Source organism: Silurus meridionalis, chromosome 20 (genome assembly GCF_014805685.1).
Source record: "Silurus meridionalis isolate SWU-2019-XX chromosome 20, ASM1480568v1, whole genome shotgun sequence".
NCBI classification, from domain to species: Eukaryota; Metazoa; Chordata; class Actinopteri; order Siluriformes; family Siluridae; genus Silurus; species Silurus meridionalis.
Window position 1 is genome coordinate 13,533,873 of NC_060903.1, and position 24,892 is coordinate 13,558,764.

At 37.5% G+C, this 24,892-nt stretch overlaps 1 protein-coding gene across 1 annotated transcript in view; it reads left to right on the forward strand.

Moving 5' to 3' along the window:
- The first annotated feature begins 14,803 nt into the window (after positions 1 to 14,803).
- dscamb (Down syndrome cell adhesion molecule b) overlaps positions 14,804 to 24,892 on the forward strand; it is a 140,365-nt gene continuing 130,276 nt past the window's right edge. The window contains exon 1 of the mRNA XM_046876766.1: positions 14,804 to 15,816. Coding sequence (XP_046732722.1) covers positions 15,774 to 15,816 — 43 coding nt within the window. The 5' untranslated portion in view covers positions 14,804 to 15,773. The remainder of the gene's footprint in view (positions 15,817 to 24,892) is intronic.

Here is a 24,892-nt window from a genome sequence, read left to right on the forward strand (position 1 = left end):
CTGTTTTTCTTGGCATTTTTGGGCTCCTAATACCTTCGAGCATTGTTTGACTGCCACAGAGTATCTAAGCATTGTTGCTGTACTTGTTTTTTTGTTTTGTGTGTGTGTGTGTGTGTGTGTGTGTGTGTGTGTGTGTGTGTCTCCGAAGATATACCAATAGCTTCAATTTTCTTCCACCTGCCACAAACCCAGACTCTTATTATTATGACAGCTGTGCTTAACATCACCTCTCTCTGTCTCCCTCTTTCGGTCTCCCTCTCTCTCTCTCTCTCTCTCTCTCTCTCTCTCTCTCTCATTCTGTGTTTTTCGAATGTCAGTAGCTGACATGCTACAAGCAGAATAACCAGAGGCAGAGCAGTGCTATTTCTCCAGCAATTCTCCAGGAAATGTAGAGACAGCATCAGGGTGAAAAAATTCTCCCCGGTGTTTTCTGTCTGATGGGAGAGCATGAGAGTGTCTCCTGTTTATGATGCTCTGGATAGAAAATGCACAGGCTACAAACCTACTAAAATAATGTTTGCTTTTTTGTACTGGTCTGACGCTCAGCTCCTTTCATTTATCACTCAGTCTAGAAACAAAAGAATCATCTAAAACCATTCCATTTCAGAAAATCTTCACAAAATGTTTAAGGGAAGTCTGGAATCAGGTAAAATAGGTAATGGATAGTCATAATAACACAAAGTTATATAAAACATATATAAATAATGCATAATCAAATATGATACCTAAAATCTTCGTAAAATCTATTAGTTTCCTTCGGTGTTTCTAATCAAATAGAGATGCTAGCAACCTCTTTGCTAAAAGACCTTAGCCTAGTGTCCTGCAGATTTTATTATTATTATAATGATAATTATTATTATTATTAAAAGCAGGGAATTCTTTTCAGATAAACAAGTAATAAAAAAATCACCCTTTCAGCAGCTAAATAATCCTATGCAATGGCTAAAATGGCTAGTTTTGTGTGTTTCTAAATGGGACTGATCACAGAGAAATATTGAATAATACAATAAACTAGATAGTTAGTCGAACAAGGCTAGCTAGCTAAAAAGTTCCCATTATAGGTAAGACTTCAGAGAGAAGAAAAAGGTAAGAAGACCTAGATGTAGATTTAAGTCAAATTAGGTAGGTTCGTTAAAGCTATATATAAGGCATGTTTGCTAACTTGCAAGCTAAGCTAAGACTCAGTGATTAGCAAGATTTTCAATTACAATGGCATGTAAACCTAGACAGAGACAGAGAGTTTATTTCAGGGCCAGATAAATTACACCAGAACATGAAAATTACAAAAAAAGATGCTATCCATTAAACATTATTATGTGTAGTCTAATGATGGAATGTAGAAACCCTATATGTGTATTGTGTGTGCCCTTATTTAAGCATTACACACACAAGTACAGATATCTCTCTCACTGTCTCTTTCCCTATTTCTCTCTTTCCTCTAATTTAAATCTCTCCTGAGAGCCATGGTGAGGGTGGCATCTCCAAGGTATTGCCCTTGCCAGCCATCTGTGCTCTGACAGCTGTGCTCTGGGTGGAGGGAGGTCGAGTATTATTGCCCTCCTAAGGCACCTCACCCCTCCTTCCCTCACGCCCCCTAGTTCCTGGCAAAAGCGCCCTAAAGCATGACACCATCATGCAACTACAAACTGTCTGGTTTTATAACTGCAACTTGAGCTTTACACCAGCTACTCAACCCAAGCCTGGAGTGCTAGTGAAGCAGGGATCGATAACAGGCGATACCAAGTGACAAACTGGTCGACGCCTTAACGTTGTGACGTCAAAAAAAAAAAGTCTTGCATTCACCCAGAAAATTCCATTATTGCCATAACCAGAGCCCAACACTAATTCCACCTAAGTGGAACGGATCAATGGAGGCGTAATGTCAGGTGTTGCTGAATGCTCCGCTCTGTGCTCCCCACCCCTCCCCGAGTGGAGGAATGGATTGTTCTGAAATGATTACCATCAAGGCCAATCCAATAATGATGCAGCTCTGCGCTGAGCTAAACGTTTCAGCTTGTGCTCCTTTTCAGACATTTCAGCCTCGCTCTCTCAGATTTACACCATCCCTTGTTGCCTCCTTTCCACCCGTGTGTGATGTAAGGCTGTGCTGTGATAGCAGCATGGTAATGAAACAAGGGAGCTTCCAGGTACACACACACACGCTCACATGCACACCAGTCCTGCATTATAAGGAAACTTAGCCTTGTGCTTAGCCTTTGGCTGTATGCGAATGCTTGTGTGCAGAGAGGAGGAAGATAAAGAAAGGAGTGAAGGAAAAATGGGGGTGTGTGTGTGCATGTAGGGGGGGGACTTCATACATTTTTATGACCACATGAGATAAGGTCAGTTGTGTGCCATCGTTACTAGGCAACGCGGCGCCCTTGAATCGAATCGATTTGCGAAGCTGAGGAGTCAGATTCAAGAGTGCTGTTTGACTCACCTTTTTTTTTTTTAAGTAGATGACAAAAAAACAACAAGCTGATGTGAAAATCTTTATTCAGGATGAACGTCGTCTTTCTAAAGAGGTGAACTTGCCGAGAAATAAGGCAAAAATCCTTTTATACGGACAAAATGTCTTATGCAGTGCCTCACGTCTGTTCCATTATGCATCATTTAATGGTCAATTAGACTTCTAGTGTTTGTGAAAATCCTCCACTTAGAAGGCAGAGAGAAAAATGGACTGTATAGAGCAACCCGCTCATATGTACCCCACCCCTTCACACATCCACACCCACTCCTCCATTTATCCCTCCCTCCCACCCTTTCTCTCTTTTTACCACCCCATTTCTACTCACATTTCGCCCCTCTGTGTCCTAGTTTAGTACTTCAAGGTTGACTACAGCTATACGCCGGTTCTTGCCTTCTAGCCAGCCAATGGTTGCAGTAGAAGGGTGGGGCTCGGACATCGAATGCCAGTGGGAGAGTGTCTGCGTCTGCATGTGCCTGTGTATGACTGAGCGTGTGCATAAAAGAGAGATGGGGCAGGATATGTGTGAAGCACAGAGCACCTAGAGTGAGAGTGAGAGTGAGAAAAATGGCTTCCTTGCAGTTGTATTCCTATAGACCAAGGAAGGTCATTTTTTTAAAAACAAAAGGCTGGATCGGAAATGATCAGGTCTCCTCTCTCTCTTTCTCTTTTTCTCTCGTACACACACTCTCTCTCTCTCTCCTTCATATTTCTTACCTGACAATAATTCCTAGTCAAGTGATTGGAAATTGGAGACTGTTCAGCATCAGTGTAGATATGTGTCATGCACCAGTAGGAAAACTGCTGAGCAAAAAAAAAATATATATATAAATAAATCAACAAATTAATACAAATGAGCCTAATAAAAACATCATCACTATCATCATCATAGTCATCATCATCATCACTTTGGCTAGATTTTCAAAAGTCTGCACCACACATCCAGGACTAAACACATTTTCTTTCTCAGAAAGCAATTCATGAAAACACCAATGTATGATGTACAGATTTTTACCTTATTAATTGTTTTCAAATAATCTATAATTTAAAATCATTTCTTTCAGGCAACATATGAAAACATAATGCATAACAAAATGTATATGCATGTAATGCATAAAGACGTATTGTGTTTAATGATACTACTGACGCCTGAATTTTCTGATTTAATTTTTTTCAGGAGCAAGATATTCTCTCTTTCACATTTATATCTCCAGTGTGCAGTATCTTCAGTGCTTCGATGTAGACCACTAGTGATTTCTAAGAACCATTAACTACTGTACACCAACAAACTCTTTTCTTATAGTGGTTAGCTGACAAAATCATGTAAATTTGCAAAAATGTTCTATTTGTGCTTTGAGGCTTCTTAGACTCACATTTTGAGTTTATTACTGTTTATTAGGGAATAGTTTGTGCACCATTTAAAAACATTTCAAACATTTAGAATTTTTTACCAACTACAATGTTTTCATATCACTGATATTTGGCTACATCTCCTAGACTAGCTACACTGTCAGAGAAAAGGTACTGTCAATGGTTAAAGCTCTGGATTGCTGCTCAGAAGGTAGGGGGTTCAGTCCCTTCACCACCAAGTTTCCTCTGTTGGGCCCTTAACCCTCTCTGTTCTGGGGGAACTGTATCATGGTTGACACTGCGCTTTGATTCCAACCTTCTAACAAGCTGGTATATTTAAACAAGAAATCACTGTGCTGTAATGTGTATGTGACAAGTAAAAGCATTTTATTCTTTCTTTCATTTTCATGCAGGAACAAAATGCATATTTTTTAATTTACTCCTCTTCCAAAACATGTCTATATCTATTGGCTTAGTAATTTAACATGCTAGCATTAAACAAATAGATTTTATCTAAGTATGTTAGCAAAGAATGGTGTTAAATATAGATAGTTTTTTTACCAGAGAGTGGAACAAGGCTCTTAGGAGTAGCATATACATTTGTGCTACATGAAAATATCCAAAATTATTAAAGAATTTCATATGGATTGTGTAATCCTTTAAGGTATATGGCCTGAGATAATAACACACAGGTATGGGTCATGTTTGGTGTGCAAGATGGCACACCATTGGAAATATTAACACGCTTTGCTTGAATGTCAAAATCATGTAGAAGCCCATAACTTAGCTAAGCTTGTGCTACTTTACGGGAAAAACAGCACAATTTATTTATCGGATCTCCTCTCATTTCTTGAAACTGGTTATTACTATCCTTTACAGTAATGCAGTAGGATGCTTTTCCACCTGCCATGTCCTGGGTTTTATCATGGGCCTCTGGTTCAGGTGAGTTTTCTCCATTTTCTTGCTCTATCAGTCACAGAACAGTCCAAAAGTAAAGCAAAATGTTCCACCAGCAGCTACCACCACCATGCTTCATTATTGGGATCATTGTCATCCTGATGTACGGTGGTAAATTTCTGACAACTTCTGTCAAGGCCAAGGTAAAAAAAAATTGGACCAGACTGGCCTTCTCTATATGGAACCTTAGTAAAAAAAAAAACTTTCTCTCTTTTTTTTTAAATACCTTTTTAAATATCCATTTTTATTATGACCAAATATAGATTTATTCTCTTCCAGAGCTTTGTCCCAGAGTTTTGATAACTCCATGCTCTTGTGTTCTCTAACAAGCTCAAGTGCTCTCAAAGAAAAACTTGTGTATTTATATTGATCTACCTAAAGGGACAAATATAAAAAGACGTTTGCTGCCTGGAAATTAGGTGAACATACTTAGGAAAACATAAGTACTTGAACAGCCACCTATTTAGTTATTTAGCTACACACATTTGCTGGACATTTAGCTCCGATAACGCTAAAAACTAAAGTATTAGTTGACATTACATATTTAAATGAGCCAGTGTTACACCAGTAAACTTTCAGAGCACTTACTAAACTTGAAAATATTCTTGTAGTGTGAACAGTTCTTAAACAGGTTATTTTTATGTTAGAAGGATAATATTAGGAGGAACAGCCAGGTACTGTAGAGTAACTGCCAATGACTCCATACAGACAATGCACCATGACCACACTAATTTTGCTAATACCATGTTAGCACATCTGGTTTGCTAGTGTGCGTTCCTCTGCTTTAATTAAAACTGTCTTTTTTTCCTTTTTTTTTAACTTGTCACAGTTTCCCCAATTATTTGATGCTATCTGAAAAGCCGTTGGCCTGACTTTTAGTTCAATAATGCAGTAGGCTATTTTCTTTGAGGAATCTAGTTACTCTGTCAACTCCAGTCACTCTGACCCTAATTAAAGCCCAATTCTCATCTAGCATGGGTCTTTGGTCAAGTCAATAAGCTTTTATTGTCATTTTACTCCATATATAGCTAACGCAGTACACAGTAAAATGAGACAACGTTCCTCCAAAACCTTGGTGCTACATATATTTGAGTCTGCTATATTAAAGAAAGCATGTGAATATGCAGTTTATTTTATTTGAAGCTAGTTAAAGTTCTTTCAGAATCAATTTACTGTATTACTGCAAAAATAGCAATGTTTAATAGCATTGCCTAGCTAAATGGTAGCATTGTGTGTGAAAATACTATCTTGCTAGCTAGCTAGGTCATTGTTTACATGTTTTAATTGTAGAGTGCTATGTTGTCGGTTTTTCAATCCGGCTAAACAAACAAACAAAAAGCCTTATCTACAGATTAGCACTAATTGCCACTCCATTTTATTTTCTTGAATGCTTTATTGAAAATTATACAAACTAAATGAGACCAAGTTGTTAATAAAGAAAAAAAGGACCAGACTGTCACATAAAGAAGCAGGAATTGGATGAAAAGGTGGAACTTGTTATTTACAGTGCAAATGTAAAACACAATGGACAAAAATTTAGAATGGCAAGAAAAATATAGAACTATATAACCGAGGGTGTAAAATGCGACTGACAATACCAGTTATAAAAGACAAAGTGTGCAGTGTCACTACTCGATCCGTACCGGAAACACAATTTGTACTGCGCATGCACGCAAATACGCCTACTTCACTAATAATAAGTATTTATATAAAGAGACTCACTAGTAAAAAATGTTTCTGCTACCGATCAGGAAGTGTCAACAATTACAGCATTATAAATAACTGAAACTGCCATAAATTGTTTCGACATACTTCAGACAGGAAGTAGACACAATGTAGTCAATTGAGCAAAATAGGTGGAGCTATATTCTTAGCTAAGCAGGAAAGTGGAGTAACATCCTCAGCTAAGCAAGTAATGGTAAAGTTATATCTAAGTGGAGCCTAGTGATGTCCAAGGCAAATCAATGAGACACAGTGCCACCCATGATGAGTTAAGGATCTGTACTGGAGCACTCTGTGTTGCCATGATGCAGAACAACATCCACAGCATGTCTGGAAGCCAAAATGATGTCTTCAGGATGGCAGTTAAGTTTGAGAAACATTCTCAATTGTGCAAAGAGGTAGAGCAATGTCCACAGCAGGGCAGGTAGAACAATGTCCACAGTAGAGCGGTAAGGCTGAGGGACATCTTCAACAAGGCAGGGAGGCAGAGCAACATTCTCAGCAGGGTTTGGGAGGAAGAGTGATGTCCACAAAAGGGCATCAAAGTTTGGGAAAGTGGATAGGTTACTATTTCAGTCAGGATTTGGAGGGCTCTCCTCATACACCATATTATGTTGGTGCTTGATATCAGGCCCTCACAGTAGTCGGTTTAGGACTACATCAAGCCATTTAAGCTGCATCTGTCTCTTCCAGAGCTGCTTCTCCTCCTAACTGATGCACATAAAAAAGATGCCGCATCCATTATTTCAGTCTTTCAATCTGTCATGTTAAGAATCGGGAAGTGAATGCAAGTGCAGAACGTAAAACATAAAGACAAAGAACAAACATAATAAGGAAACATTATTCTTGTACAGAGCTTGATTAAACTAAATGAAAATACATTTTTGAAAAAGAAAAACCTTTGACATGTTGCATACCTAGCTAGCTTTAGTCAATTAAATTCAAAATTTGACCAGTATTGTAATGTATTCAATAATATTTCAGTGATAATTGTTGTCAGAATGTTTATTTATTTATAGAAATTAGCTTTCAAGTTCCATATTGGTAACCTGGCTGTGCTTCTTTTCACAACAGCTTTTCTGAACAAACTATACATTTTTTTCCAAAGACAATATAAAAAAAATATTTTTTTAAGGTTAATTAATTCCGCAATTTTTAAAAACAATCAATAATTGCTGTGTAGGTTTGGTTAATTCTAACATTTGTAGACTTTAACATTAATGTCTGACTAACCTAAATGTTTAATTAACTGTACAGTTCTTCTATAAGTCCCTGCTAATTCTTGTCCAGTGATTTGTAACCTTATCCCTAATGATTACTTGTTACTGACACATCTTTAAGTTCAACACTAGTTGAGGGTGGTAATATTATATTTGGATCGACGCATGCACCTGTTGACTATTTTGTCTCCTTTTTTGTTTAAGGTGACAAAAGGGATCATATGGCAGTAATTTGGACTCTTTTATTCTTGGCTAATGGGCAACAAAACAAATGGGAAACCTGATCCGCTGTTAAGTGGCTCGGAGTCCTCTGGTTGACATTTTGCCAATGATAGGGAAGTCTGTGTTGGTTGTAAGGGAACCTTGTGTCTGAACTGAGTTGTCAAAACAAAGGTGCTCCCCTGACAGACCAGGTTTGTGTGTATGTATGTGTGTGTGTGTGTGTGTGTGTGTGTGTGTGTGTGTGTGTGTGTGTGTGTGTGTGTGTGTGTGCGCGTGCATGCATGCATATAAAGCAGCTTAAAGTCCCTGAAGGTTGCCTGGGTCTTCAGAATAGGTGTGAGCCAGAAGGGAAACCCATCATGCTGTTCATATCTTCCAACAGATAAAAATGACTCCTTTTTGTAAATAATGGTTTATGCCTTTGTTTAATAGAAAATGATTGACATTTTTCATGGATATCTTAAAATAACTGACCATCATTTCTTCACCAACAACAATATTTAATAATAAAAGACAATTTACTCTTCTTCTTTGTACTCACTTTTTTTTTATCTTGTATTACACCAAACACTGTCACAAAGGCAAACCCTCAAATGCATTGTGGGATTTTGATGATGATGATGTATATGATTTACATGCAAGCTTCAGGTGTGCACGTTAGATTATTCAATTAAGCATTAAAGTTTTAGGTATTTTGGGGGAAATACAAGTTTTAGGGTACCCATGTGAGGGTATCAACAACTGCAGAGGATGAGTCAACAGTGCAGAACGTTCCAGATAAAGAAGAAGGAGGAGGGACCGAGCATGAGTAGAGCATCAGGATGAATCTGGCAGGTCTAAGAGATGAAAGGAGCCCCCAGCGGAATAAGTATGTCAGAATTGGGCACCTGCATCGCATTGGGTAGCAGCACATATAGATGAAGAGCACATACTATCAGTATTAATGAAAAATGTAAGGCCTGCCATCCACATTATTTTTTTCTTATTTTACAAGTTAATTATACATTATAATGCCATTGATGAAGCAATAATTAGAAAACCAGGCCATAAACTATAAGGATTTTGTCTGAACAATTACACAAACTAACATTACATTCTTATATGCATATTATTAGAATTTAGTACTTTGGTCACCAGAAGCATCTAAATGCCATAGCTGTTTTATAAAGTTTGGATATCTCACAATAGGATGTAACAATTACCTGGAATTCCAAAACCTCATGGAGACATGGAGAGAAATATGACACTGTATTCACATAAAATTCCTGTGTCCCTGGAATCCTATTGGCTCTGATTCTGAAAGACAGTAAATTGGGCATTGGGGATTCTGTGTTACCTGGCTGATTATGAGCAGTGATGAAAATCCCCTGGATGGCACATGGCACAATGGCATGAAAAACCAAAATCCATCTACTTTCCTTCTCACATTTTTTCTCCTCTTTTGTCAGAAGGGATGCTGCACATTATCTCATTCAGCAATCGAACAATCTGCCTGCTGGATCTAATCCCTTTCATAATGCTCCAGACCATCTTTTAAGATCTCCTCTCCTACATCACTTGCACTGTAAACGATTCCACAATATCTGGCCATGTACAGTACCTACTGCTTTCATGCGAAAATCATTCCCATGTCGAAGCAGCCCATTCTCAATCTGTTTTTCTTTCTAATGTCATTGAAAGTCAGATATACAGTTAGTTTTCTTTCTATCCTACCGAGGACAACCTCCAAAAGCCTAACCCACCAGAAACTGCCCAAGTGAATGATTATTGACCAGACTCTTCAATCCTCAACCTGCTTGGTCTTTCTGCAGCATTCAACATCATCCAACACAAGACTCTATTGTCTATACTCATTACTCTTGGAATATAAGGCACAGCATGGGAGTTGTTTTGATTATTATATAAAGAGACAGTCTAATCAGATAACATAGAGGGAATCCTCATTTTCTCCAGACAGACTCTCTATTGGTGTCCCACAAGCCTCAGTAGGAGTTTCACTTTTGTTTTTCTCGCTTTTTCAGTGAGGTCAAATCCTCATATAGATTTCCATTCCATCCTGGATGGAAGCTTCCCAGCAGAAATCCCAGCAAGACTCAGCTGCTGTATGTCCCTGGAGATGCATCACTACATCAAGATTTTGTGATCTCCCTGGGCAAAATTAAGATCACACCATCTGAAAGCCTTGAGGACAGCCAATTGTTTTTCATAGACGAATTCAGTCGTGCGGGTTTCTTCTTCACAAAGCTAAGAGAATCTGTTCACTCAAGTACTTATTCAGTCTTGTCATATTAAATTGGATCTACTGGCTGATCTTGCTCTGCTCACCATGTGACCCTTGATACTGAACCAGAATTTAACTTCAAGACTTATTTTTAACCTTCCTAAGAGGAAATTATTAGTATGTTCCCTTCACTGGGATCCCATAGCTGCCAAACATCTAATTTTAAATTGTAATACTTGCCTACAAAGTTGAGTAAATAAGCATGTCTGCTAATGCTGTGGAATCCAGAGAAAATGCACAGCGACATCCAGTCAGCATTAAAGCTACATCTCCTAGATGTGGTATCAAAAAGTTAAGAGACTAATGGTGCTAACTGGTGCTATTCTTTAAAGGCTCTGGCATGGAGAAGCTGGTGCTGGATCTGTGATCACAAATGTTAAGCTATTTTATAAGTTGCTCAGTAGCTGCTAGTTTTATAACCATATAGACTGTATAAGACTGTAGAAAAAACATTACTTATAATCTTATACTCCAGGATTCATGTTAGTTCTTGCTCTCCAGTGTTCTGTATTGTTGAAAGATTTATGATCAAACTCTTGATGTCACCCAAATGAGGATGGGTTCCCCTTTTGAGTCTGGTTCCTCTCAAGGTTTCTTCCTCATAACATCTAAAGGAGTTTTTCCTTGCCACAGTCGCCACGGCTGCTCATCAGGGATAAACACACCATTCACCTTGACTGTTGTTTTCTGTAAAGCTGCTTTGAGACAATGTCTGTTGTGAAAAGCGCTATAGAAATAAACTTGACTTAACTTGACTTGACTATTTTGACCATGTGCATTTCCACGTCTGCAATTTAATCATGGACAGCAAGTTAGAACAAAGTGCAAATGTTAAATTCTGTGTGAAACTGGGCGAATCTGCCACAGAGACAATTAACATGACATACGTTGTACATTTGGCAATGCTGCAATGAAACGTTGGAGGTGTTTTGAGAACATCACTGGAAAATTACAAGAGATCAGAAAGATCTTCAACAAGTTATTCGGAGACCATCAGAAATCAATCCACATGAACCCACATGCCAGATTTGGTTCTGTTGGACTTTGCCCTGTTCCCGAAGATGAAGGTGCTTGCAAAAGGAGACTTCCAGGACACCTTCCAGAAGTGGCAGGAATGCTGGGAGCGCTGTATTGCTGTCTAAGGGGACTATTTTGAACGTAATAGTGTGGGAACGTAGTTAAATAAATTACTTTCTTTTAAATAGAGTTTGTCTCAAAACTTTTTGATACCACCTCGTACACTTCTAGGTAATAATTATGAAAAGGCCTTGCCATAGAGTGGCAGGTAACAGTAGGGTCTGGGTGTCCAGCCTATCTATAGTCCATGCGGATGATATTTGCCACCCTGTGGTATAGTGTTTGCTTAGATAAGGGACCTTCCTCATGGCAATTTGTAAGTAAAATCTGGTGTACAAAATTGAGGCACTTCGATATTGAGTCATGCCTGTAAGGGCTTGAGAACTTGCAGGGCAAGAGGAACCTTTGTTGCCATTGAAACCTAAAAAAAGTGTTGACTTAAATGTGCTGCATTTTGTCTTGCTGGATTTGTGTTTCTAAAATCTGGACATTTTTATAAATGGGTTCTTTGGACTGCACGCAAACCAAACACTCATGGCAGATTTTGCTGAGCAGACCGGATCGTTCTAACTACAGTTGGCAGACAGTTGGCAGACGTTCGCCCCATATCTTAGTCTAGATGTTCCACTACTAGAAGTGAGGTGTTGATCATCTCCCTCACAAAGGTGTTAAAGTTTTCTATATTAAGAGTTATTGTTCAAGTGCTAGCAGTAAAATGGCATGTGTATAAAAAAAAGTGTGCACCATACTTTATAAAACAAGTTCTCATGGAAATGTCATCAGTATTTCAGCATTCAGTACTTCTGGTGACACCACTAGCAATACAATACAGGCAACAAGAGCAGGTATATGGCTCAACTTGTTTGTGAGCTGTCATATTAGAGCTCTGTTCAGAGGAGAAATACTGGTCTCTGTAGTAGACTATGTACGGATCAAAAATGTGATATGGCTCACGAACATCCAGCCAATCAGGAGAAGGAGGCATTTCTACCCACCTGTCATATGTCAATACTGAAGCCTCTCTCTCTATCTCTCACCCTATCTCTCCCTTTTTTTTCTTTCTTTCTCTATCTCTGTCTGGCACTAGGTATTACAGCATGCCTTTTATGGGGTGTGGCAGCAAAGGAACCAGAGAAAACAAAGGCCTCATTTGTTTAGATTTTATCATAAATTTCATTCGGTTTTCAAATGTTGAATGTTGAAGTGTGTGCGTGTAGCTACATGAATGAATTAATGAATGGATATGTAACATGTGGCCTAATTATAATCAATTAAATAGAACTACCTGAAATATGAATCGTTATGTCTTTAAGTTTATAGCTACTGAATTGAATTTCAATCCCTTTATACCTAATTTGTCAAGAATTCTTACACACTTTTCTTATACCCAGTTAACCCTTATGTTCAGTAGATGGTTTTGGCTGATATATAATAAAAAATCTCTCCAGTTAAGCTCCTCATCTGTGACTTTAAAAAAATCTTCCCAAAAGCTCATCAGCATTCCGAGTATACCCAAGGGTCTACCCCAAATCTGATAGTGCTGTTATTTTCCTTTGTGTGAACAGTGTTGTTCTACTTCTAATGGATCCATTCCTCCATTTTCTATACCGCTTTGCCTAGACATAGTCTTCACTCCACACACAAGGTAAGGAACACCCTGGACAGGTTGTCATAGAATCACAGGGCATAACTGCACCAGTGGTGGATGAAGTACACAAACCATGTAGTTGAGTTAAAGTAGAAATACACTAAAATATGACTAAAAGTGCTCCCTTTAAACTTTCACCTGAGTAAAAGTACAAAAGAATTTGCCTTCAAATGTACTTAAGTATCCAAAGTGCCATGATTTATTATGGCTATAATGTTCCTATTATAATTTTTTTTCACAAAACTTTTGCTTAATTACTTACTTAAAAACTGATGCTGAACTGTATGTTGGTAACAAGTAGACACCATCAAAGCGGCAATCAAAACCCTGATTGTTGGCTTGCTGTGTGTGTGTTTGACCAGTTATGTTTTTATTCACTCAAATAAATAGGAACAACAGATTTCGCAAACTGTAGTTGAGTTTTGACTTTGAAATGTAGTGAAGTTAAAGTAAAGTTCTTCCCAAATGCAAATGCTTCAGTAAAGTACAGATGCGCAAAAAATGCTACTTAAGTACATTAACAATTACTTTTAATTATTTACTGTCCAGCACTGAACTGCACACACTCCTCTCACACACCCATTCACAAAGGTTGGCCACGGAAATGGAAAAGCCAGTCAGCCACATGGGTTTTGGATTGGGAAAGAAAACTGGAGGAATATGAAGCTCATCAAGAAGAGACAAACTCTGAACACACAGGGTGAGGGAGGGATTAGAATCCTCATCCCGGAAGTGTAAGACCACTAAGCCACTGTGTCCCTCCATTTTTAAAAAAGAAATTATATAAATCTCTGTATGGAAAATTTGTCCATTTTGTGTCTGTTTAGAGAAGAATTCTTTTATTTTAAAGGCATAATAAATAGAGTGATATAATACTATAGAATATGATATAATCATAGTTGTAATGTGTATTTGTGAATTTGCTGCATAATTATGCTTTCTGATATTCATTTATGGTCAGGAACCTCTTTTGTATGTGATTGTCTAGGATCCAGAGCCTGGATGTGAAGTAGGAATACACACCCGAGATGGGAAACTAATCTCTGAGCAACACACACACACACACACACACACACACACACACACACACACACACACACACACACACACACACACACAGACTTCCTCTACACATAGGGGCAACCTAGAATTCCCAATCCACTATTCATGTGCAAAATCGTTCACTAAATAATTCAAATTTTCACCGAAGCCAGGTTTGAAGGTGACTCGAGACTTTTTCACATTTCCCCCACCATTCTTTACACACGACGGACTACAAATCACAGTTTCCCAAGTGACTCAAGCTCAGATTAATTGCACAAGTGTTTTTAGCTGATATAATATTTTTAGCTGATATAATATTTTTAGCTGATATAATATTGCACTCCAGGAAAGACCCTGTGTAGAAATGTGACTTAGTAGCTATGATAATGTTAACAGGACAGAAAGAGGATCACAAAGGTGCTCACATATATATATATTTTTTGTCTTTTTATTTGGAGCCTAAACCTATGCCTCATTTGGGCTTTACAAGAAATATTATTAGTGCATTCACATTTACTGACTATGCAGACACCTAACCCAGGTCTTCAGTGTGCTAAAAACCTTGGCATGATCTAGCATCCTAGTCATTCCCACATTTTCCTTTTCTAACGCTCCCATTTTTTTTCATGCACACCAAGGGCGTGATGAGGTGAGACAGGTGCTGTGGCTGGAGCAACGCAATTTAAAGAAAGGAACGGGAAAGAAAGGGTGAAGTCTTCATCCCCTACCCCCAAAAAAAAAAAAAAGTCACCACGTGAACCACGTATCAGTCCTCATTAAGGCAATTAGATCCGCGCATCATTAGTTCAGGTGCCCCTCTTGCACCCTGAAAAATTTTTTTGCGCGCGCACGCAAGGGAGGCGTGAACCTCGGCTCCTTTAAGGCGCTATGGGAGGGATGAGCGGGTCCTCGGAGGAAGAGGAGAGAGAGAGAGGAAGGCGCATGTCTTACCCGTGATGCTGGGAGCCCGAGAGCGCGAGCGCAGCCCAAGCCGACGCTATTGAAAAAAGAAAAAAAAATACAAAAAAAAAAAAAACAGAAACCCGGCTGCGGGGACGAGATGCATGCGCGTGCGTGCAGCCTGCGGGACGGCGAGAGGCGCGTGAAGATGGTCTGAGTTCCAGCATCCAGCGACTGCTCGCTCCCTCGCTCGCTCCCGCTGCTTCTGCTTCTTTTTTTTTTTTTACCCTGGATTTGCTTTTTTTCTCCCCTTTTCCCCCTTAAAACAATATGATTTATTTACCCTTTTCCACATTCCCCACATGCATGTTTTTATTTCTTCTTTAACTGCGTTTTCCTTTTTTTTTCCCTTTCCGCCCCCACCCGGTTTGGTTTGCATTTCAATGACACGCACGAGTGCGTCTTTTTGCCTCTTGGTCTTGTTTCCGACTTTTCTTTCCTCTTCTTCGCTTTTCCGTACGAAGCGCGTGGCGCAGAGACGTTCTCTCCCCTGAACAGGTCCCTGGACTCAGAACTCAGGACTCGGACTCAAGACTTGGACTGGGACTCGGACTGGGACACGCAGGACAAACCCGGGCACTCCAAGTCACCGGATTGCGGGAGCGCACGCACGACGCTCGTGCCCGGCGCACGAGAGCGCGAAGCTTGCACACCCCGTGTCACCGAGTACCGGCCCGAATCGTACCTTTTCTGCCGGTTTACAGAGGTGGCAGGACGCAAACAAGCAAACAAACAAACAATCAAACAAAACAAACAAACAAACAGTGGACAAAGTGCGCGGAGTGCGAAGAGGAAGCATAGCTTGGGGATTGAACGGAGCGGGGCATGTGGATATTTGCATTTCTCTTTCTCCAGAGCATCTCAAATGGTTGGTCAGATTTACAGTTGTTTTTTTGTTTTTTTTTCATCCATGATTAAAATTACATTTAGATTTGTACTCGGTCTTAATTAAGGCTCGTGCACATAAAAAAACGAGGAATAACCAATACTTCAGGATTATTAAGGGTGATTTAAAGGCAGCTCTTTTCGAATGCAAGCTCAAGTGCAGGTCCTAATCAGTGCAAAAAGGAAAAAAGGCCTATCTCTCTATCCTACACGCGCACATGCACACACGCGCGCGCGCGCACCGAGTGCGTGTGCGTCTTCTAGGGGGGTTTAGCGCTAATTACACAGGTTGCGCGTTTCCTGCCATTCACTTTCCGCTCGATGGCGCGTTAATGGACCCGAGCTCCTGTTTAACACCTTAAGTGATTTAGATGGCATTTGATGATGAGGCGCGTTTTATATATAGGAGAAAAAAAAAGAGGCATGATTAAGGCCGGTGGCTTCACCATGCATGCATGGCATGACGTGTCTTCAGATCATGTCCTTTTCCTTCCCTCAGTCATTTCCACAATGATCAAGATAATTGCATTCCTCCAACTACGACCATTTCACATGTCCAAGATGTTTTGGAAGCAGCACAACCAATCAGACACATGCTGATAATTGTTATATATATATAAAATGCAAATGCATGTCTGGTGAATACCTCAATTTTTTTTTTTTTTTTTTTGGGGGGGGAGTAATTTGTAAATGATGATATAGATGAACATGCTTTGGTATTTGTAGAGAGATGTACATACATTTGGAAACACCTTTACCTGTGCTTCAAATCTTTAATCATAATGATGATTGTAATATGTAAATCCTTAAAGAAAAAAAAATTGTGTATATTCATATATAGACATAATTGTACATATTATTTATTGCAATATTATTATTTGAGCGGTAAGAGATATTAAGGAATAGGAAAATGCAGTGTTTCTGTCTGGGTGTGTGTTAGTTATATATAGTATCCCTGCATTCAGGGCCAGTTGTGTGTGTGTGTGTGTGTGTGTGTGTGTGTGTGTGTGTGTGTGTGTGTGTGTGTGCAAAGTTGAAATAAATAAATAGGATGTATGCATTATATAGACTGGAACAAAAACAGCAAAAAAATCATATTGAAGATGAACAAGATTGTGGGGTTTTATCTTTTTTTTTTATCCGCGCTAAAACGGTCAGTAGGTAAAAAACATGGTTGGGTGTGTACGGAATGGAGACCAAAGGAGGGTGGGAAAAAAAAAAGCAAAATGAAGGGAAAGGCAGGGAAAGAAATCAAATCTGAGAAATGACACACACACGTTGCTGAATCAAGGTTACCATGCAACATCTAAAAGCAAAAAAAAATGACCGTAGATCCGAACGACGGTGGGTTTGAAGGGATCAAAAGTGAAATTGTTTTGGTAAAGGAGGAAAAGATGTGGCTGCGGATACGGATGTGGACATGGCTGCTCTCTTTTTCGGGACAGAGGTGTTGAGGTGTATATCGTTTCACATCGCGTGGTATATTAACAGCAAAAAATCATGAAGGGGGGGATAAGAGAAGAAAACAGTGCCTCCCTCTTTCTCCTGCCTCAGCTGCTGAATCTCATAAAAGACCAATAAGGACAGATTATTCATCATACACCAGGTTAGACAGCAGGATGAGAGTCATGTGAGCTCTGGGCTGTTTGTACATTCTGTACATCATGGTGTGTTCCTGTTTTTCCAGCAGTGTTTTGTTACTACGACACATGAACAACGTTGTCTTTTTTTTGACACATCCTAGAAATGAAAGCGTTTAGAAATAAAAGCGGTCGATGATCAGGTTGATAAGTCTCAATAGCAGAAATGGTTGAAGGGATTTTTTTTTTTCGCTTGTAATATCCTGTGAAACTCGAGAGCTGGCCTTTTCTTCTTCTTCTTCTTTTATTTTATGGATCAAGCCTATTCTAGAAAATTCTAGATCTCGACAAGGTTGCTCATGCTCCTTGGCCTGTCTCTATGGAAACCTCCATTATGAATGCCATGGCTGGGTGTTTCATCAAATAAGGCCATAGCGAGAACGATCCTAGAAGTGCAATGTACATGTAGAGCTTTTATCCCTGCGCTGCCTGGCCACAGTGAAAAGCGTAGATCCAATTCTTGATTTATTTAAATTTTTGATTTATTATATACACCATTATTCGTAATTTATGACTGTAGATCTTTGCACATTGAGCTGTATGATGGCATCAGTATCATGTGAAGGCATGGTGTGAACGAGGAATCAGATCCGAAACAGTGTTTATAGCAGAAATACTATCAGAAGACTTTAAAAATATGGGATGATTAATTTTTTGTTTGTAAACCAGTTTGTAAAAAGAAAAAAGAAAACGAATTCTTAAAATGTGACACTTTATAATACATTACATTGCATGCATATTGTGATGTCAAAAATCGCCCCAATAACAATGCCATGTTGTCATATTGCCCATCCCTGTTAGCAGTATTAAGCTATAGCATAATACAAATTCAAAAAAGATCTTACATAATGTCAAAAAAGTGCTGAAATACACAAGCATGCGATGCACAAAATCAGAAATTCAGAAATTAATTCTAACGCAAAGGCAAGCTTTTTGAAAATACATATTCGAAACCTCTAATCATATCATTTCCTTTCATATTTCTATTGTGGCACTGCATAATTTATTATCACGTTTCTTGAGAATGTTAAATTAAAGGTAGCATGTCACAATGTTTATCACAATGTGGAATTCGTATTTTTTTTGTATGTCTATACAGTAATTCTAGATTTAATTGAGATGTTTATTGAAACCATCAATCCTTGAAACTCTTGCTGTGTAACTTCGGGGCAGATCTCTTGCAAAACAGCGTTTGTGCTGTGTCGAGCGAAAAATGTATTCGATGCTAATTTTGATAGACGCATTACAGCGGCTTTGGGAATTTGCTCCCGCTTTAATGCCGAGCAACCCTTCAGGCAACGCATGTTCAAATTTGAATGTGTACAATTAAACAGTACGTTGGCTGTCTCGCGAGAGGGGATGCAGGGGACGGAGACGTTATAGATTTATTGCTACGTATATACATATGGTATAGTTTCTGAGTTGCAGGACTGGAAGTAATGCACTAAGAGTAACGGCAGATTATAATCTCGTGCAAATCCTAATCCTAATCTGAAAACATACCCTGCTCTGTTATCTGAGCTGATCCTATATATGGACAGCATGTGTTTCTTGATGAGATTAGAGAAGGTTGCCAGATATAAAAAAAAAAAACTAAAAAAAATACCAGCGAGTAATCATCTCGATTATAACGCAGGCTTTTTATTGTTTGAAAATGAATATTGAAGGTGGAGAATGAGAGCACTAATTTGACTCCGTTTGGCCAGCTCGGAAGTGTGTTTTGTGGGAGTTAATCTACTGGGGGCAATTAAGCCACTGTGCTGATTAAGGGCCCATCTGTTCGAGTTTTTGCAAGGTGCTCATGAAAGTCTTATGCCTTTCAATCCTCTATCTATTTAAAGATTCTCCCAAGTTAGCGTGGCATTGTTCAGGCACTGGATGGAAGGCTTACACAGGCTAATTGGATTAAAATCAATTATTGCAGTGTTTGCTCGGCATTCTGTTTGCGCTCCAGGAACGTGCCATTTGTCTACAGATTTCACCTCTTTCGAAAAATCAGCCCTGGGTCCCCACATATAATTGAGACATCTTTATAATTATAAGTTTGGTTGATCAGTGGGATTGTTGGGTTTTAGAACATAACATTTGCTCAGACTGACCTGTTAGACGGATTTGCTCGCTTGATGGCTGGAGTAAAAATTGCTGTTTCATTAGAAATAAGATTAAAGCAGAACCTTAGCGAAAGCATTTGGTCATTTCGTACTAAAGACGATGTGACTGAGAGTTGTGTAAGCATTATGCTAAGCTTCACCCAATATCTTTACATAAAAAAAATTTGACCTGAGATGGCTGTTCGTTTTTTTTGTTTGTTTTTAGTTTTCTGGTTTCGTTGATGTTCCTTATGGAGCAAAAGATAACAGTATAGTATGATTTTCTGTCATTCTTAAATAATTCATGTATTGAATTTGGAATTATTCTTGGAGCAAAAAAAATATATTATTGGCTATATGGCTGAGAATGTCATGTGACAAAAGTGTTTCTAACAAATGGTCAAATTTGCACTTTCACATTTTTTACTTTTATTTTGAATTACTATATAATTAATAGGATATTTGGGCATTTCGTTTACAAATAATAACTAAACAAGAGTAAATGCCAAAATAAATGTTTTTTGGTTTTTTTTGCATGCTGTATGTTATTATCCATGTATTTATTCCAGATGTCTAGATGATTTAACTGCACATCATAAAAAGTTATGTTAGAAAATTCATGACATTTAGGTTTTGGGTTAACAATACATTTTATATATATAATATATATTAGGGGTGTAACAGTACACGTATTTGTATTGAAAATTTCCATTACAGAGCTTTCAGTTTGCTACACACGTGTACCGAATGCAATCCTTTTTACGTGCGAAACATTTAAATCTGAGTTCCCTTGGGTACGTATTAAGTCATGGACCGCAAGTTTATTTAGTCTCCGCCTCCCAGTTTGAGTGCATTTTAAATTAGTATTATTAACCTTAAAAACATACACAATAATGCCAGGGGTATAAAATACAAAGTAGAGTTAGCGCAGTGTCACTGTGGCTACTCACTCCTTACCGGAAATAAGATTTGTTTTGTGCATGCATAGCGCTAGCGTCTTTAGCGTTTTATGTCCGGCTTCAAAAATTTCTCTTAAAAGGAGGAAATCCTGACAATTCCACATATTGAGGTAGTGAATGAATAATGAATGGAATGAATGAAGACTATTGTTAAGGTATGCTGAAATAAGTAAAACAATTAATAAGAACATATCTAAAGAAAATTTTTTATTACATGTAAAACACACACTCACACATACATACACATCTGTGTTACCCAGATGGGGTCTAACAAATGTAAACTATTTAATTTCATTTTTCCATTTGTAAAATTTTATTGAATTAAATTAATTTGTGCCAATGTCATTGATTACTTAAATGCATTAATTTGATTTATTCTATTTTATTTTAATCAAATATTATATAATATTATTTTATATATTATTTAACCGAGCATTCATTTTATTTAAATTGTTTAAAAACTGTAAACTGTTCAAATGTCGATGATCACAAATGTTAATAATAACAAACTGCATTAATAAAAAACGACAAGCAATTTTATATTTTGCATTTCTTCCCCCAACAGTACCGAAATAGAAGATTAGGGCTGTCAAACATTGAAAATATTTTATCACGATTAAATCACAACTTAATCGCACATTTTTATTTGTTTTAAATGTACCTTAAATGAATATTTTAATGAAAACTATGATAATGAAAAAGTTTTTAATACTCCAATCAACATGGGCATGGACAAATATTGATGCTTTATGCTTTATGTTTGTTATTAGTGAAACCAAACTCAACACAGAGCATAAACACAAAATATTCTTGGAAATATTTTAAAGTAATGATGGTGTTTTAGATGACGTAAATCATTAGGACCCCAACTTTTGCTGTTTCCACATGGACGGTTATTGCCGGATGCCTGGCGGTTTTTGATGCTTGGTTTGAGACTTGGCGCATCAGTAAAACAAATGTTTACTGATTAAAAATTATTTTTCGCTGAAGTTTATAATTGTTTTTATATCTAAGTAAAGAAAGAACGTTGTAAATAAACGTGTGTTGTGTTGAAGGGTTAAATATATTCCCAAAACAACTATACATCTAACTGCATTATGTAAAGATGTTAATATTCTGACAGTTGTTTTCCTCAATCATTAGAAAAAACAGTGAGGGGAAGCATTAATGTGGATGGCTTATTAATACTAAAACCTTCATACATTCCTTATGGAATATCAATCATCTTATTACTCTGTTTATTACTGTGACAGCATCTCAACCAGAATTTGTAACGATTCTAATGAGCCGAAACTGATTAGACTTGAAGTCACGAGAAAACACTACGATTACTGTAGAATTATAATAAAACTGACTAAGTTTAAGACAATCATATAATATTTCAGATGATGAGAGGAAGTGGGAGAGGGTCAATGTTAAGACTGGCTTTCTTTCTCATTAATCAAACTTTCTGTGTGAATCTAGTGGTCCTGAAATTGTAGTAAACCCCTCTGGTTTATGTTTAAAATTACTTAGGAATACAATATGTAGTACAATTTAAGTATTTTCAAATGCAAGTAATAAATAAAAAGCCATTTTGGTTCAAATTCTGAGATTTTTTGTCCAAGCAAATAAAAAATAGCAGCATTTTTAATGAAAGAAATAGGTGGTAATCCTACTAAGATTCTTTAGCGGATTTTTATTTTGAGTATCTTATTGTGAATTTCTTTAAGACTGCAAAATAAAAAATGTATTTAAACCCAAGACAATTATTCAGACAAATTGTTTTCTTCAGATTTGCTTATAGTGTAATATGTAAAAACTACACGGTGACACTTTTTAAAAACAAATATAAAGAAGATTTTTACTTCATTTGCAAATGAAGAAGGATTGTGTGTGTTTTCTACTAAGAGTGTGAGCCATAATGCTTTAGTTGGGTATTTACTGCTTTGAGACAACACTATATTTCGATTCCTCAGTGTCTGGGGTTGGTTCATGTTTAACATGTGAGTGATCTTGTTCATAGTAAGAGAATCTTTTAAAAAGTATTGGAGTTACAGGCACTTTGTAATCAATTGTAATTGATTTATAATCGCTGAATCGGTTTGTTTTAGTTGTCTCGTTTTAAATTGATGCATCAGTCCAATTGGTTAATCGTTACACACCTGTATCAAAATCTCAATACAAAAGAAGTACAAGTCTGTTTCTTACTTGCTTCGTTGTAGCAGTACATCTATCGACATCTGCAGTACATTCTTAGCAGTGACGAGACTCTTTCTAGCTGGAGAAAACAACAAATCAGCATAATATAGAAATGTTTTTAGCCTGTACTGCATCTATTAATGCAGAGTTGAATAAGAAATAATAAAGAGGCTTCCTCAGGTGCTTTGTTAATGTCATATTGGACATGACCAATGTTTATTCATGATTTTGATTTCCACTGGAAAGAAACTATAAATGTGAATCATAAAATCGTTATGTTTTTCATGACTGCAATGACCAATGAACACTTTAATAAATTTCTTTGAATTCTTATGCATTTTGGTGGATCAATCATAGTGTTGAAACAGGAGTTACCATCATAACATGATTGATTTGCCACAAAGCATTTTAATATTGTCCATGTTCATGTTCTCACATTCAAATACAACCATTTGCAGGATTTAAAAAAAACCTACGTGTAAATGGACATGTATTTTAATGAATTTACTGTACATGTATAAACACTGCATAGGTATTTGAAAAGGGTGCATATACTTTTGTACATTTTTGCCATGGTTGAAGATATCAGTGAAATTGGAAACACTTTGACATACTGTCTACTAGAAAAAAAAAAAAGATTGCATTAATTTTGACCATTTTATGATCTTACATTTAGTCATCTATAGATTTAAAGGACACAATGAATTTTTATCCAACATAAATATAGGAATATAATTTTTTTACAAATACTGATATATACAGATATAAAACTGTCCCTGTTTTTTCTTGGGCTTATTACAATCTTAACATGCCAGAATCCAAATTGTCCTTCACCTCCTTGCGTTAATTTCCACACATATCCTTCGGTAAACATTAACATCTGATGAGGATCCCAGCGGATAAAATGTTACATTTAAAGTGTGTTTTCGCAGTTAAACGTCTCATTAGAGCGCCAGTTGCCCGAGGTTTATCGCGTGTTCCTTCCTCCTCTCTATCATCCTTTCCCCAGAAGTGATTATGCTAATTGCTGTTTGATCAGATGATTAAATTATAATTCGATTAATCCGGGCTACTAAATGCTCTGAATACATTTGTGTCTCCGTGGTTGGCTGGTCCCCTTCTCGTCCAAGCTAGAATTTTGCCAAATGTTAGCCTGAAGAAGAGCGAGAGGAGGAAAAAAAGAGGGGATTAGAAGACAGCTGGGTTGAGGGGAAGACCACATAAAAAAAAGGGAAAAAAAGAGGGGCAGCCATTATGTCTCCTGCTGAAGACCCTACAGCCGTGTGGCTCTGCAATGCTGTAAAATGGGTATGCACACAAGGGGCAGTAGAAAGCAATCGACTGGTGTGTGTGTGTATATATATATATATATATATATATATATATATATATATATATATATATATATATATACCAGGATAGAACTTGTATCTTGTTATTATTAGCCGTCTGTAGCCTGCTGATGATGCTAATCTTTCCAAATTAGCTTGGCCTTCTTCTTCTGTTCAACTATATTGTGAGAGAATAAAGATGATCGCTTGACTTCTAATGAGCACATCTCACACCTGAAACATTAGCCAGTATCTTGCTAAATGCATGGCTCACACATCACGACCTACATGGACAGTCATTTCCCTTAATCTCTATGACTTTAATAATATTTAACAACTGATCTAGCCTATTAGCTCATTAGAGTTTCACTTCAAGTTTTTACATGGTGGACAAACGAATGAATAAATCTTTGTCTATCAATGCTTATTCTAAGTCTGTATGAAAGCTTGTACATGTATTTTCCAATGTTTCTCAAATCAATAGATAATTTAGCTCTCCATTTGTCTTTGTCCCTTATGTACACTAGCTATGTTTACATGCTAGATTAGGCTAAATTTCAGCTTAATGCATTCACTTTAACAAAAGAATTTCAGTTTTGTAGGTGGAGGAAAATTATCGATGTATTAAAAGACATTTATAATGAATGTCAAAACTCATTACTTGCACTGCTTGATTACAGTAAGACGAATTAATTCTTGGGACATTATATAAGTTGGTGGGGTTTGCTTCAATCCAAAACTACCACCCTGCACAAATGAAAAACTAAAATGGGGCAAGTTTAATTCCTTTTAATCATATTTGTGATGTATATAAGATTTAGTATTGAAGGAATTTACTGTAAACATAAAGATCTAATT